General features: G+C 42.3%; 1 protein-coding gene across 1 annotated transcript in view; it reads right to left on the minus strand.

Moving 5' to 3' along the window:
- LOC122797941 (zinc finger protein 665-like) overlaps positions 1-17857 on the minus strand; it is a 450270-nt gene that overhangs the window by 70761 nt on the left and 361652 nt on the right. The window contains exon 3 of the mRNA XM_044066461.1: positions 4178-4300. Within this exon, the coding sequence (XP_043922396.1) occupies positions 4178-4300 (123 nt within the window). The remainder of the gene's footprint in view (positions 1-4177; positions 4301-17857) is intronic.

Below are 17857 nucleotides of genomic sequence, written 5' to 3' on the forward strand. Positions count from 1 at the left end.
TTTAAGATTTACTTCTAATGTGTCCTCTAGTAAACTAGATTTTTTGGATGTCACTGTAGAGATGGATGGTGATGGGGGTTTGTTAACCAGATTATATAGGAAGTTTTGTCATGTTAATTGTCATGTTAATCATTTATTAGCTAAAGACAACATGCACCCCCCTCACATTTTTCAGAATGTTGTCAGGAATCAAATAATTAGAGCTTCTAGGCTTAATGTTCAGAACAGTGATTATGAACCAACTTAATATTTTACTCACTGAACTGGTTGATAGAGGTTAAGATACACACAATATTTTAAATGAACATAGGTGAGGTTCAGTCTCTTAGATCTAGCACAGCTAAACCTTATTTTTCTAGGACAGACCAGGCAATGAAGGATAAAAGAAAGGACTATAAACCTAGGCTTCCATTATATCATTCTTCTGACGTCTCTTTCTGTATGAATGTCATTAAGAGACATTGGGGAATTTTAACAACGGACCGTGATATCAGTAAGTTGATAGACACTACTTCCAGATTCCTTTTTAGAAACATGAAATCATTGAAAAGGCAGCTTCATTACCCCATCATGGATTCAGTGCAGCATAGAAACAAAGTTACGATACCTTGTGGTAGGTGTTCAATGTGCTCATACATTGATAGCAGTGCAAAATTTACACATCCAGTCCAATAAAGGGATTATGACTTTCATATATTTGCTAATTGCAGTACAGAACATGTTGTTTATTTAGCCCACTGTAAGGAATGTTACAAATTTTATACAGGAAAGACTGATAGGGCTTCAAGGGGGAGAATAAAGGAGCATGTTTATTATGAACAAAAGGGAAGCACAACTAGTGCTTTGTCAAAACATGTACTGGCCACTGATTCTACGCACACATTCAAATTTCTTGTTATTTGTAGTCTTTGAGACTATAAGGAGTGGAGATATAAGGAATCAAACTGAACAGATGGAAGTTAAATGGATTATCAGGTTGAGGGGAGATTATGGGTATGGGTTGAATGAGTTTGTGCCCATTAAACCCAAACTGAAGTCAAGACCACTAGCCAGATGAGAGTATTTACCTTTGCATCTGCAATTATATATGTTTGTTTTCTTGTTAACTAAATCAGTATTTTTTTATTTGCTTATAGGAAGTTTTATAAAATTTTTTTATATAGTTTACATGTTGCATTTATATGTACATGTTTTTATGTGCTGTTTAAATAGTATATATTTTAGCTGTGTTTCTTTAAATTCTGTGGTCATGTGACTTAATACTGTTTCACGTCTTTGTTTTAAAAACCAGCTTTGGTTTAATGTGTTTGCTATCTGATGAAGTAGCAGTAGCTGTGAAAGTGCTTATGACAAACAAAGTTTTTAACCTGGAGAGTCGTGCCTTCTTTGGGTACATCAGTGTTCTTGGATTAACAACAAAACATTATTTGAACCCCTTATTAAAATAGACAGAAATATCTTTATATGGTCATTAAAAATAAACATACAAGAAAATAAACAGAAATTAAAATCCTGCTCTCTCATCAACCTAATATTAATAAATTTTAAAAGATTTACTCAGTCTAACCATTTAATTAAAAACGTATTAATATCTTAAACTTATACTTACACTAACAAGTGTTTAAGCTCCTTTGACATAAATAAAATGTTTGAATTTAGAGAGAGTAACTTACTATACTTGAGACAATTTTTGTCTACAAACAAAATTCATTCAGCTAATTATAATTGCTAGGTATAGTCTACATAATAGCAACTAGCAAGATATACAAACCTGTAGAGAATTTTTCTATAACAAAATTATATTATCATTACAAACTCATGGAAATGATACACCTAAAATTCTGGAATCAATGTTTATTATTATTAATGGCTCTCTAAGAGGCACCTCATTCATATCTTTGACTTATAAAACCATTAGATCTGATTTCAGTTTTACAGATGCCTCTTATTGGAATTACTCTACTAAAACAAAGAAGACTTCACTACCAATAATGAATAACTCTTCCTAAGATCAATAGGAAAAACAACAATCACCCCCTAATGGAGGATATACACTTGGAAATGTATTCATAGATATTACTTAAAAGAATTGTAAAAATATATAAAAAGAATGATATGAAATGCTGGAGATGCTATGCAGTAGACACTGATTGGTATCATATGATTATTGCTTGTAAAATGTTATCTTTATTTTGGAACAAATTCAGAAATTTCTGTAATGCCTTATGGACTGATAATTGTATAATTTCTGATTCTTTCATCATATTCAATGTGCCAATTCTGGAGGTTGTACCCAAAATTCAAGTAAACATATTATGGTCAATCCTTGCAGTTGCAAGGAAAGTTGTAACAAAAAAAATTGGAAAACCAATTCTTCTCTCTCTCTTAACAATGAATTTATTTATTTAGCCAAATCACTGTGTGATAAAGAAATTTCTAACATAATGCTGAAAAAAAACTCACCACATAAATGAATTGCTTGGGAAGAGTTGCATCTATTATTACAGAAATGTTAGTTGATTTTCTGAATGTAACAAATGTATAACTTTGTTATGGATTCTGTATATAGTTCTTTTTTAGTTATGTTTGCAAATATATCATTGTTTTATTGTTCTTATTACAAATAAAAAAAACATTGCTGGCAAAAAAATTATAACTTTCAATGAGAAAAAAAATCACTAACCAGCTGCCTAGGCCAAATGTCATTTTTATCAATATTACACTGGTAAAACATTTTAGCTAGCTTATTTTTAAAGTACCTCTTTATGTTACTCAGTCCATACAATTCAAGCAGACTCAGCATGCCTTTCAAGCTATGTGATTTTAAGGGTCGAACTTATGAACGTATGTTTTTTATCATTCTAATCCTTTTTCTCGCCCAGTTCATACTCTATTTCATCAATATTTCTCAGCTTAACAGTGTTCATCTTTTCCTGCTCAACCTTGCAGTTCTTTTATTTTCATAACTGCTTCATCCAGATTCTCAAAAGTTCATACCCACCAGTCCAAAACACTTTTAAAATAGCAGGAAGTGAGTTTATACATATCACAGGTTTCTCTGTTTCTGTCCTTTTATTGCTTCAACTAATCAAAAATGCTGATTTAAAGTACCCCATGAATAGTCATGTTCAACATATACAGGTCTCCCATCCAGTGTTAGCCTTCTACCAGGTTGCCAAAACTACCACAGCATGCCAGAAATCTTGGCCCTGTTGGCCTACATAACTCACATCTACCTTCCATGGCCATCATTTACAAGACATTCTCCCCACTGAGTCATTGTAAACTCTGTTCGTTCTGCCATTGCGACTTTCACAGAATCCATCAAACATGTTCCCTCTTCACTCTCCAAGATTCTAAATAATCTCAACTTTCAATTCCTTCCTTACCCTCAATTCCTATTACTTGGTTTTCAATGTGCTCAGTTTGTTTTGCCACCTCTACTGCCTTCCCCATACCTCAGATACTTTTTATTTAATAGGTTCCAGGGCCTTCTGTTCACATGTAAATACATTTTCATCTCTATTCCAGTCACTTCCAGACACTCTAAACAGCTCTGGTATATTCCACAGTTCTGGCTACCATTTTCAAGCAGTCACCCCCATAATATGTAATCGTATCAACTGTCTTGTTTCTCTACTTGATGGCCAAAAACAGTCTGGCCACCATATTCCAGCTCCTAACTTAACCTTTAAAAACCTCCAGTTCACTAACAAACTCCATTTTTTATCTCTTATTGCCATAAGACACCTTCATGTTTCAAGGGAACAAAAGCTGCACTTAACAGGTTAACTGTAAAGTTAACCTATTAACCTGCCCTTAATAGGTTAACTTTACAACTTAGTGGTTTTAATTGAGGAGGTAACACATTTCATGTACAGTTAGGTTTCAACAGTTTGTTGCTTCTGATTACTGTGTCCACCCCAAATAAGGAAGGCAAACATTTAGAAAGGGTAAAAAACTGCACCCAAAAGCCAAATATGATGATTAGACTCTGTATATTTTTTGAAAAGCCCTTACCTGCCCGGGACCAATGCTCTGCATCAAATTGTGATGCTTTCATATTTTTGAAGGGCTGGTACACCTGTCCCTAGTCAGCCATCTCCATCCTGTGCCCATCCCTAATGAAATTAACAAACTACAACTGGGAAAACCCAAACAATTATCTCATACTTACTGCTGGTTCTGGTACCAGGAACCAGTATTTGCTGCACCATCATTCCTGCTTTGGTGTCACAAGGTGAAACTGTCTCAAAGTTCTTAATATATAACCAAAGATGGTCCACTGGGATGTCATACCCTGCAAATAAAATAAAAATAAGAATAAAATTAAACTGTATGCTTTCACTGACTTCTAAACTATATGTGCGTGTGTGTGTTCTGCAATACACACACACACACACACACACACACACACACACACACACACACACACACACACACACACACACATTATAAATATATAATACACACACACACACACACACACACACACACACACACACACACACACACACACACACACACACACACACACACAAATGATATTTTGAGTTTCAGGCATGGGCTAAAAGCACTTTAGAGCCTACCTGACAGACATAACAGCTATTACAATGGTAGTCAAACACATCGGATAAAAATAAAATAAAATACACAAAAGCAGAGCTACATTTAATAAACAAATCATGGATAAAGGCTGGTCACCTCCTTAGTGAAACAGTACCTTTCCAAATTCTTATGTTAGAATTTAGGAATAATATTACCCTGACAAGATCACTTCCAGGCCATTTCTCTTGAGAAAATCTTTTCCACATTCATAACCTCATTTTTTTCTTTTTTCTGCAATTGCAATTTCTATACTACCTATTTTCAAGCAGTGAAATTCAGAAAGAAATCTTTTCCACCAGTAACCTGGTTACCTCTTTTGATTGAGCCTAAGATGGGCCCAGACAAAAATTAAACTATATGCGGTAATATAAGAAAAATAACGTAAACCATAAGAATAAAACTGCAATATATTAAGACAATATGCTCATCAACTATACTAAATACATACAAAATGAAAACATGTTTATACTCATGCAGTGTACAAGCTGTGGTAGTTTTCTTATTTAACTAAACAGACATTGGCATAATGGTTAAGGTGTTCACCTTACAGACACAAGGTGCAGGGTTTGATTCTCAAATGGGGTAAAAACATACCAACTATACTAAACAAATACATACAAAATGAAAACATGTTTATACTCATGCAGTGTTCAGGCTGTGGTATTTTTTTTTACTTAAAATGCTGAAGTTAGTGAACTTGCAGACTGCCAATAATCATAAATTCAACTACTTCAGAGTGGTGCTGGAGTTCATTTAACTGCCACAGAGTTCAACGTTTACCTTTCTCATTACGCTTTGCATGAAATTTGACAATAAAATAATAGTGATATGGAGCAGGTCTGACATTTGCAGGAAGTGCATCTGAGACAAAGACACTGTAGTAGAAAAAGTTCCATAACCCAGAGTAGTCTGACTTTGAACAATAAGGAGAAACCCAACAGGTTTATGTATACCTATAAAAGGAAGCGATAAGGTAGCTTCTAAGACTATTCATGTACCCAAGTGGTGGGCATGTCACAATTACCGGTCTGTATAATGCACATAGGACACCACCTGCTCACAAATTAATGGGCATACAGCCAAACTTCCTGAAGGAAGACAATCTATCCTCACTTCTGGGAGATAAAAGAACAGACTTTGTTGCTTTAGGCTATAAAAACAAGGTTACGTGCAATTCATCAAAAGAGACATTAAGTTTCAGAAGAAGCCTATGTAGGGAAAATGCAATGGCTAATGGCATTCTGGCCCATAGGTCAAAGAGCATCTTTCTGTTCGAACATGTTCCAAACTGGTAAAGCACTAGTGAACACCATTCCAGCGAGGACATGAATTAACAGAACTGGGTTAAAAAAATGTCAAGACACTGAATAATCCTAGCAATCAAAAGGCACATGCCATTAGTAGAAGAAATACCCCATGTAAAAGCAGGTGCCAAGCCTGCTGGTGAAGTGCAAATATTGCAGATACACATATATGTTAAGGACAGCTGACCTTGAACTTGGTGCACAGCAAACCATGGAGTAAGGTCAACAGAGTTTCATAAGCACATATTCTGATTATTTGTTAGTCAGGGTAATGTACTGATCCAAAAGCCAAATTCTGACACTGGCAAGGTGTACTGTGCAAACAGTACATGTAAAACAGTACAGCCAATGTCTGGTATACCTTGGATAACCCTGAGTGCAGTATTAGTGGAGACATATAGAGTGCAAAGTATATAATGCAATGTATACAGATATGAACAAGGTCATGGGTTTGAGCTAGCAGCAGCTGTATCAATATTCAATTCATGTGGAGAAGGACACATCAGATGACAAGGAAGGGAAGAGAAGGTACAGGAAGGGGCTAGAGAGAAAGTGAAACATGTTTACGTTAGAGTGCTGTGCATACAATTATGGCATTCAGTTCCATCAAACAAGTGACAAGAAACACATGAATGTAAATCTTTAGAATGCTGGAGATTCTTCAACTGAGAGAGGGTTCCAAAGTCTGGGACCAAGCATGAAGAATGAGTGGTCTTATGCTTTGATTCTTTTGTGGACAAGTTCACAGGGATAAAGGAACAGGACTATGATCTGACATTACATTCACTTGTGGTTTTAGTTCGCCTACAAAAAGAAAAAAACAAGTTTTCAAGGTTGTACTAAAAACTCTTAACATACAGATGATATGCCATTGTCTTACAACAAAGATCTAATTCCCACCTTCCTATGTTCCTTGTGTCCTCTTCACTCATCTTCCTCCTCACCCTTCCAACCCCTTTATGACTTTTCTCTTCTCTCGTCCCCCTCCCCACATCGTTTCTCTCCTTCTATATCCCCTTCCACTATTTTTCTCTTGTCTTAATACAACACATTTAATTTCTCACTAATTAACCTAACATACAAACTTTCACTGAGGGCAGGATTCACGAAGGCTTGCACGGAGTCTAAGAGTAGTGTAAGACTCCATGCAGCCTTCGCGATCCAGGAACAGCCCAAAGTCCGTGTAAGAGACCAGCTAAAACGTCTCTTACACGGAGTGGGCGTGGATAAGCTAATCACCTCACTTGCAGCCGAATAGCATGCAAATGAGGATGATTAGCGATCCAGGAAGCCCAAAACAGCCCATGTAAGAGCCGTTTTAGCTGCAGAAATGTACTCAGTTGACAACTGAGTACGTTTCTGCAAAAACCACAACGGAGCCATGTCAGCTCCAAATAAAGGGTGCATATGTGTCAGGCAGCATGCCAATGGCCAAATATGTGGCCATTGGCAAGGTAACCTGATGCAAAAGTAATAAAAATATAATTTTTTTTTTCGGCGATCGCCGATGTTTAAACCCAGCGCAGCCCCGCGCAAACGGGCTGCGCTGCATAATACATAAAAATGAAGGTTATAAACCCACAAATGTGGGTTTTATGCAATACATGGATTTTCAATGCAGGGACCAGCAGACCAAAAACAACATGGCCACCGTGTAGTGGTTGCTAAGGGGGGAAGCTGAGTCTAAGAGATGTAACTAAGCATTAGTAGGCAATCTGATGCAAATGAGTGTTAGTATACTGAATTCCACTGTCACATAGCAAATGAGCACATTCTGAGTAGTGTAAGAGTTACAGAAGGGGGAGGAACAGAGTAGGAGATAGGTGACATCACAGGGGGGAATGGCAGAAAGAAATGCAGTTCATTGGAGGTCAGAGTTACATGACAGATGTCAGACACATATCATGGAAAGAGGAGTGCCACAACATAAGCATGGGAAAGTCAAGAAATGGAAGGTGTACACTGTTGCCTACACCAAAGTTTCTTGCCATGAAGCGCGAGTAAGACAGTGTGCGCGCGTGTAAGGCAGTCTGAGCATGTGGGAGCGTGTTGGGAGATGTTTAACACTGTTTGCGTGGGTGTGCGTGTTTTAACCCGAATAAGCAGATTCTGAACCGTGTAAGCATGTGTGCGTGCGTGTAAGCCACTGTGAGCGTGTTTCTGCTGGTATACACGCTGCTCCCCCCTGAGGAAACAGAAAGGAAAAAGGAAGCAACAGAATTAGTAGGAAGCTACCAGGGAATACTGCTGGAGCTAGCAGGTGAAAACAATTAGAAGCAGGCAATTACACAGGCAGAATGGTAGCTCAGCCCAACACTTAAAAATCTGCAAACAGCAGTGCAAGATGTTTCTCTCAAGAGACACTGCAAGACAGGAGTAAGCTATTAGAAGTGAAAACTGAAAAAGCTGAACTCAGAGCAGAAATGTTAGGGGCTGCCATAGCTGTCATAATGAGACATAGGCGACTTGCTGAGGGTGGTGACAATGCAGATGGTGCCAGACAACCCACAGTGAGGAGACGGAGAAGAGTGTACAGGCCCAGGGTCACCTACCACGGGTTACATGAGCTGGAGATAGTAGAGCTATAGAGTGGACAGAGACCTCCTGCAGCAAATAGTGGAGCTGTGCAGGCCACGCCTCACACACAGAACCAACAGAGGGGAACCCATCCCAGTGGAAACCAAGGTATGTGTTGGCCTAAGAATACTAGCAACAGGTACCTTCCAGAGACCAACTGGTGATATGATGGGGATATCACAGGCATCAGCCTCCAGGGTACTGCACCAGTTCCTGGATGCCATGTCAGCACATGTCGGTGATTATGTATATTTCCCCAATGCCCGTGAGGTATTGGCCAGCAATATGCGTCTCTTCCAGCAAATAGCGGAATACCCTGAGGTAGTGGGTGCAATAGACTGCACGCACATACGCATCAAAGCACCAGCCGGTGAGCGGGTAGGGCCTACATTAACCGCAAGGGCTTCCCTCCATCAACTGCCAGGTCGTGTGTGATGCCCAGGGCATAATAATGAATGTGTGTGCTGGCTGCCCTGGGAGTTACCACGATTCCCACATCTGGCATTTGACGCAGCTGTACCAGACATTTGCCAATGGGGACATCCCACACGGACACCTAGTGGGGATGCAGGTTATGCACTGGAGCCGTGGCTGATGACACCCATCAGAAACGCACACACACCTGAACAGGAACGCCATAATGAGGCACATGCACAAACACGTAATGTAATAGAGCGTGTGTTTGGGCTGCTCAAGTCACGGTTCCGGTGTCTGGACACATCTGGTGGAGCCTTGCAGTACACACCAACTACATGTACCCAAATTGTCATGGTATGTGCTATGCTACATAATATGATCTTGCGAAAACAGCTGCAGCAGGACCAGCATAGGGCTGGGCCAAACAGCCCCCACCATTGCCAAGGCCATCACAGGCAGAGCGTGACTCGGAGGAGGAACAACCTGAGCCTGCCCCAGTAGGCAGAAGGAGGCGTGCCCAGTATGCCCTGGCCTTGGCAAAGAGGCAACGCATAGCACATACACTGGCTCAGTAGGAACCCTGGGAATGATACCCCTCTGACTCACTCAAATAATAACATGGATGCCTAAAATGACATGACCTGCTCACAAACATGTACAGGGAAGTGTAATATGCGCATCCGACAGAGGCAGCCCTGCAGCACCACCTGAGGCATGAATGCCATGTGTTAAGTAATGTAACACCATGTACTATATGCACACCTGAGGACCCTGACTAACATCCTACCCTCACCAAGCATCATGCCACAATATGACAATGAGATGATCAAGTGCAATAATTGACTGAAGTATCGCAGTTAGTCAAAGGGGATCCAATGTGTGCCAGCCTGGGATGACATGCTGAGCATGACATGATGCTCCACCTGCTAGGACTGGCGTGCACCTATCAGTGCAGGCCATATGGATACTGGCAAAGGCTGTTGTTACCCACAGCGTGCCCTGAATAGGTAAGGCTCAAAACACAAACCTACCTCCATAGGTATCAGAAGGGATAAGAATAAGTTAAGGGATAAGTCGAAACAGCAAGATGCATGCAGTCTAAACTCACCCAGTATGGAGAATGTTGATATCTGTGCTGTAACAGAAAACTGGGTCAAGGCTCACAACAGCACCCTAACACTACCAGGTTACACCTCATACTGTGCTGTACAGCCTCAAAACATGGAACAAGCTACAAAAGGAGGGTGACTAGCAATAATTGTCAAGGATAACCACACCCCCATGTTGGTACCACAACAAGAAGCAGCATGGACTAGCCATGGTCAAGTAACAGTGGCTAAAACTGCCCCCCAGTTTATAGCCTGCTACAGACTACCATCCCAACACCAGGAACTGCACCTGGCCTATGCTGGAATACATGAATATATCAAGTCCTCCAAACCACATTATATTGGGTGACTGAAAATACCCAGACATAGACTGGGAGCATTATACTAGCTCCAACACTGTAGGACAAAAGTTCATAGAATCCATAAACCAAAATGCCCAGGAACAACGTACCACTCCCACAAGAGGGGTAAGCATACTGGATGTGATAATCAGCAACATGGGTACTGGATGGCAAGACGAGAAGTGTATTGCTCACTGGTAAAACCAGACCATAGAGTAATCACACTGGATATACAAATCCTGACCACAGTCCCTGGCCAGAAAACCACAGTGGAAAACATGTGTAAAGCAATATTTGCACTCCTCCAAACTGATGTGGAATCCATTAAAGGTCCTGTGCAGGTGCAAAATATGGGCCACACCTCAGAACCTGTAATATAGCCATTCCATGAACACTGCCAGGAATGCTTGGATTATGCAATCCTAAATTAAAACAAGACACAATGCCATACACGCAGGCATCTGGCATGGTGGACACCAGCCATAACCAAACCATGCAAGAGAATGAGGAAGCTACTACATGATAGAGCAAACATAAACAATGAAGTAATCACTGATCAGTAGTATGGCAATAAAATAAGCCTAGCACTTGTTCTCAATACTTCTCTACTAAGTAAGCACTCTCGTACTAAGTAAAGCACTACATCTACTTACCACCCCTGTGAATATCCACTTCCCTTAAAGGTATACCACTCCCTTATACTGTTCTAGCATGTCGAGTGGTAGATTACTGGCGTCGTCTCCAGTTCAGCTGGTCAATCTGGGTATCTTGAGACAATGCTACAATTGTCTCATGTACACAGACAACCCTCTCCTCCTCCCAACAAACACAAATACATGTGAGAGATGCAACTATATAGCCAAACTGGAGGCTGAACTCTCTCAACTCAGGGCTGGCATGACCAGACAGGAGGAGATGGAAACCACACACACAACAATCCCAGTCCCACATAGACCTACCACAACTGCAAACCAAACACATAAAAACACAAAGACATACTCGGAGGCTCTAATAAAAACTTACCAAAACAACAGAGGCTCCCAAAGCAGACATCCAAAAATCCACCACCTCAAAACAAAACACATGCAACACATACTTCAATAAATCAGTGTGTCGACCAATCGCAGCCCTTAAGGCCAAACACCTTGCCTGATACACTAGTAATAGGTGACTCCATAGTCAGACACACTGATGTCCCACTGACCAGGCTGAACAAGGAGAAGGTGACTGTGAGCTGTCTATCGGGAGCTAGGATCCGCCACATAACACACGCACTCAGGTCACTCCAAAGCAAGTACAAATATGACTCCGTCATTGTCCATGCTGGTGTGAATGACCTGAGACGTACCTCCCTGGACTACATGAAAAGAGACATAGAGGAGCTCTCCGATTATGTAGCCCAGGCTGGTATGACCCTGACCCTGAGCAGCATCTTGCCCTCACCAAGAATGATACCACAATACAAAGACAAGATGATCAGCTTTAACAATTGGCTCAAGTACTGGTGTCATTCTAAGGGGATCCAATGTCTGTCTGCCTGGGATGATATGTTGGACAAGCCACGCTGCTTCGCAAGGGATGGCTTACACCTGTCACCACTGGGCTTCCGGATATTGGCTAAGGCTCTTGCCACCCCCATAGTGCCTTTTTAGGCAAGGCTCAAAAGACAAACCCACCTCCTTAGAAAACAAAAATGGAAAAAACTAAGGGTAATGCTGCTCAACGCCAGAAGTCTAAATCTCAAGATGCAGGCACTTGATGCACTCCTCAGCATGGAGAACATCGACGTCTGTGCAGTAACTGAAACCTGGTTCAAGGCTCCTGAGAGCACCCCAGCACCAGGCTATACATCGTAACATGCTTTTCGGCCCCAAACCCGGGCGAACCACAAGGAGGGGAGTGTCCATATTCATAAAGGACACCCACACCTCCAGGTTAGTAGCAACACATGAAGCATCAGAGACCATACAGGTGCAACTAACCATAGGCAAAACTGCTATACAACTGGTAGCATGTTACAGACCACCCTCCCAATCTCAAGAACCCCACTCAGCCTTCCTGAAGACATTGGAGGATATGAATGTATCACAAAATACCATCATACTGGGAGACTTCAACTACCCAAACATAGATTGGGTACATTATTCTAGCCCTAATACCCTAGCCCAAAGGTTCCTGGAATTCATAAATTCAAATGCACTGGAACAACTAGTCACCTCTCCCACTAGGGAGATAATATACTAGACCTGATCATCACAAACATGGGGACAAAATGCTCCACACCGGAAGTATACCCCTCACTAGTGAGATCTGACCACAAACTAATCACCCTGGATATACATATCCCACCTCCACCCCCAGCACAAAAGACCACAGTGAAAAACTTCTCAAAAGCAGACTTCACTCTTCTTAAGACTGAGATGGTATCCTTTAAGCCCACTGTGCCAGTGGATACCACATCCCACAATGCCGAATCCTTCACTAATGCTTTCTATGGACATCTCCAAGAATGCATGGATCATGCAATCCCAAACAAATCCAAGTCCCTCTCCACCAAATGTAAGCGTCCTGTCTGGTGGACCTCAGCCATAAACAAATTGTATAACAAAAGAAGGAAGCTACTGCACGTCAGAGCGAAATCCCATGAAGGGAAGACATCTCTGATCAACATTAGCAGAAAACTACGTTCTCTCATAAAAACATCCAAGGCAAACTTTGAGAGAAAAATCGCTAAGGACACTAAAGATAACCACAAAGCCTTCTTCAGCTATGTTAGAAACCTGGGGAAACCCTCAGATATGCTCAGAGTTGGTTCACAACAACAAAAAGTACACTGAACCCACAGATATTGCTAACATTCTGGCTGACAGGTTCAGTGCAAATTTCTCACTCCTTCACCCCCAAAAGAAGAAATACTTATCCCAGCTGAATGTAATCTCCCTGTCATCTCAGATGTCCAAGTGAGAACCGCCCTAAACAAAGCAAAAAACACAGCATCAATGGGTCCTGACGGTATCCCGGGGTGCGTGTTACGTGAACTCCAAGAGGAGCTAAACCCACACATAAAAATGCTATTTAACCTTAGCCTTACTTCGGGATATGTACCTGAACACTGGCGTACAGCAACAGTGGTCCCACTCCACAAGGGGGTGCCTCTACAGACCCTGGAAACTACCGCCCCATAAGCTTAACTAGCCTGGTCTGCAAAGCTATGGAAAGAATCATTATGGAACTCATAAACAGAGACATAGGGGACCTACAGACACTTGACCCCACCCAGTTCGGCTTTGTAAAGGGCAGATCCTGCCTTTTAAACCTGGTTGACTTTTCAAAACAGTCACTAGAGCCATTGATGAGGGCAAAGCAGTCCATACAGCATACCTGGACTTGGCTAAGGCCTTCGACACAATACCCCACTCAGGCATCATAGATAAGCTAAACAGCTTAAAAGTAAACCCTTATGTCACTAGATGGGTTGCAAACTGGCTAAAGGACAGAACCCATAAAGTTAAAATCGCTGGAGCAATGTCAGACTCAAAGCCAGTCACAAGTGGTGTCCCACAGGGATCTGTCCTGGGACCCCTCTTGTTCGGCATTTATTTCTCAGATGTTAAAGCAAACATGGGAGGGCTGTGGCTGACAAAGTTTGCAGATGACTGCAAACTAGGCGCCATAGTCGATACACCAGCAGACACACACAACCTACAAAAAGGCCTCACTGAAACGGACAACTGGTGCCGTAGTCACGGCCTTAAACTAAATGCCAAAAAATGTATAGTCATCCCTTTTGGAAAAACAAAGTACCCACAAATTATCACATAGACAGCAACCCACTGAGTACGGAAAAAGTAATCAGAGACCTAGGGACCCAAGTAGACAGTGACCTCTCATTTGACACCCACGTTGCCAAAGTGGTTAGAAAAACATTCTACCTTGCACACCTCATCATGAAGGGATTCACATCCAGATCCAAGGATGTCATTGTACCCCTTTATTCCTCCCTCATCAGACCCATGATTGAGTACAATGCCCCATTTGGTATGTACCTCACCCGGCATTTGCAACAGCTGGAGAGACCACAAAAGTACCTCACCAAAAGGATCAAGGGTCTCCAACATATGTCTTATTCTGCCAGACTAAAGAAACTTCAGCTCTATTCAGTAGCATACCGCCTGCTCAGAGGTGATCTCTGCCTGACGTACAAGGCCATGTCCAATCAGGATCTGATGGACATGCTCCACCTCAAAAAATCCAAATCCATCAGGACCACGAGAGCTAAAGACTTAAACCTCGGCACAAGTATGAATAGGACATGCTGGAGGGATAGATTCATAACCCAGAGGCTTCCCATGCTTTGGAACAGGATCCCAGTTCATATTAGGCAGAGCCCTCACTGACTCTCTTCAAGAGAAATCTTGATGAGTGGATGGGAGATCGTAAGTTTACCCCAGGGGTCACATCTGTGTCACTGCTAGACAGGGGCACAGTAAACTAATTCTATTATATAAGGGGACCTTCATTGTGTCAATTACTAGACAGAGGCACAGTATTCTAGATTTATTCTGTACATTTTGTACCATTTCATGGTGTGGCAAAAGCCACATCACTATGGCTAGGCTTACAAATGCCCCAGGGCAGATAGCCTAGTACTATACTATGAAACTATGAAACTATGAAATATGTCCACACATACAATCCACTAAGGCCAGCCACAACAAGTTGAATCTGTGAATCTTGAGGCAATGTTACACCTGCCCCAAGTACACAGACAACCCCAACTCCCCAAGAAATACAAATATATGTGAGAGATGCAACCATCTATCCAAACTGGAGGCTGAGCTCCCTCAACTCAGTACTCCCAAAACTAGTCAGGAGGAGAAGGTAACCACACACACCACAAACACAGTCCCACATAGACCTATCACAACTGCAAACCAAAGACATAAACACAGAAAAACATTCCCGGAGGCACAAATTACAAACACAGCACACCAACAGAGGCCTCTAAAGCAGACACCCAATCAAACAACTTCCAAACATAGCACATGCAACACATAGTACACAAAGCTGGTGTGCCAAACAGTCACAGGCCAGAAGGAGAAACAACATGCCTGATACAGTTGTAATAGGTGACTCCATAGCGAGACACACTGCTGTCCCGCACACCAGACTGAACAAGGGAAAGGGTACAGTAAGCTGCCTGTAGGCTGCCACAATACGCCACATAACACAAGTATGCAGGTCACCCCAAAGCAAGTAGAAATATGATGCAGTCATAGTCCATGCTGGTGTGAATGACCTGAGATGTACCTCCCTAGACTACATGAAAAGAGACATAGATGAGCTCTCTGATTATGTAGTCCAGGCCGGTATGACACTCACCGTTTGCAGCATCCTACCCTTACCAAGAATGATGCCACAGTACAAACACGGAATGATCAGTTATAGCAAGTGGCACACTTACTGGTGTCATTCCAAGGGGATCCAATGTCTGTCTGCTTGGGATGTCATGCTTGACAAGCCACGCAGCTGTTCCTGGGATGGCTTGCACCTGTTACCCTGGGCGTCTGGATATTGGATAAGGCTTTTGCCACCTCCATAGAGCCTTTCGTAGGCAAGGCTGAAAAGACTAACCCACCACCCTAGAAAACATAAGTGGAAAGAAACATAAGGGTAATGCTGACCAATGCCAGATGTGTAAACCCCAATATGCATGCTCCCGAGGCCATCCCCAGTATGGAGAACATCGATGTCTGTGCAGTGACAGAAACCTGCTGCAAGCCTCCTGACAGCACACCAGCACTACCAGGTTATACCACATATCATGCGTCATGGCCCCAAAACCTGGAACAAAACATAAAAGGAGGGTGAGTATCCATATTCAGCACAGACACCCATACGTCCAGGTAACTGACAATGCACAAGGCATTGGAGTCCACCCATGTGCAACTAACTGTAGGCAAGACTGCTGTACAGTCTGTAGCATGCTACAGACCACACTCTCACACACAGGAACCCCACCCAGCCATCCTGAAGACACTGGACAGTATGAATGTCCCACCAAATACCAAACAAGGTACCACAAATTACCACATAGGTGGTAAACCATTATGTATGGAAGGAGTAATCAGGGACCTAGGGACACAAGTGGACAGTAACCTGTTATGTGACACTCACATTGCCAATGTGGCTAGGAAGACTGTCTACATTGGACACCGTATCATGAAAGGATTCACATCTATGTCAACAGAGGTCATTGTGCCCCTATACTGTTCTCTTATCACACCCATAATCTAGTACAATGCCTCATATGGGATGTACCTTACCTGACACCTGCAGCAGTTAGAAAGACCTCAAAGGTACCTCACCAAGAGGATAAAGGGTCTCAAATATATGTCATATGCTGCCTGGCTGTAGACACCCCAGCTGAATGCAGTCACATACTGCCTACACAGAGGCATTGCATGCCTGTTGTACAAGGCCATGCCCAACACAGGAGTAATGGACATGCTCCACCCCAGAAAACTCAAAGCCATCGGAGCTGTGAGAGTGAGAGATGTCAACCTCAACAAATAATGAAATAGGATGTGCTGGAGGGACAGATACATAATCCAGAGGCTCCCCACACCCTGGACCAGAATCCCACTCCATGTTAGGCAGAGCCCCTCACTGACACTCTTCAACAGGAATCTTGCCAAGTGGATGGATGATCGTAGAGTTACACTGGGGGTCTTCACTGTGTCATGTCCAGACAGAGGCACAGCAAAGCAAATCATAAATGGCCATAATATTCACATAGCAAGGGGTGGCGAAAGCCACACACACTCTGGCTAGGCTAACAAATGCCCTAGGGTGGATAGCCTAGTATGAACCTATGAACCTATGAAGATACAAATTGTACAGGACACTAAGGATAATCCCAAGGCTTTCACAACTGATGGTAGGAACCGTGTTGGGAATTCACAGATATGCTCTGAATCACACAAATATCACAAACAACATACCAAACACACACACATATTGCCAACATACATCCTGACAGGTGCAGTGCAACCCCCAGAATGCAAAATATCTATCCCAGCAGACTGCTGGCCCCTGACATTGCAGATGCTGAGGTAACAGCCAGCATCTACAAAGCAAAACACACAGCAGCAATGGTATGAGATGGTGTCCTGGGCTGAGTCCAACATGGACTCCAAGACGAATGGAATGCCAAATCACACTACTGCTCAATGTCAGCCTTACCACAGGATATGTACCCAAAGAGCAGTGTACAACAACAGTGGTCCTTCTCAACAAAGGTGTTGCCTGAATGGATACTGAAAACTACCACCCCAGAATCCTGAGAAGCTCGGTCTGCACAGCTATGGAAAGGATCAGCATGTACCGCAGACATAAAGATATTGGGGACCTACTGACACCGGACCCTACCCAGTGTGGCTTTCTTAAGTGCAGATCCTGCCCCTAAACATGTTTGACTCAATTGAAACAGTCATTAAGG

The sequence above is a fragment of the Protopterus annectens genome, chromosome 3.part1, assembly GCF_019279795.1.
Source record: "Protopterus annectens isolate FY-2018-M chromosome 3.part1, PAN1.0, whole genome shotgun sequence".
NCBI lineage: Eukaryota > Metazoa > Chordata > Ceratodontiformes > Protopteridae > Protopterus > Protopterus annectens.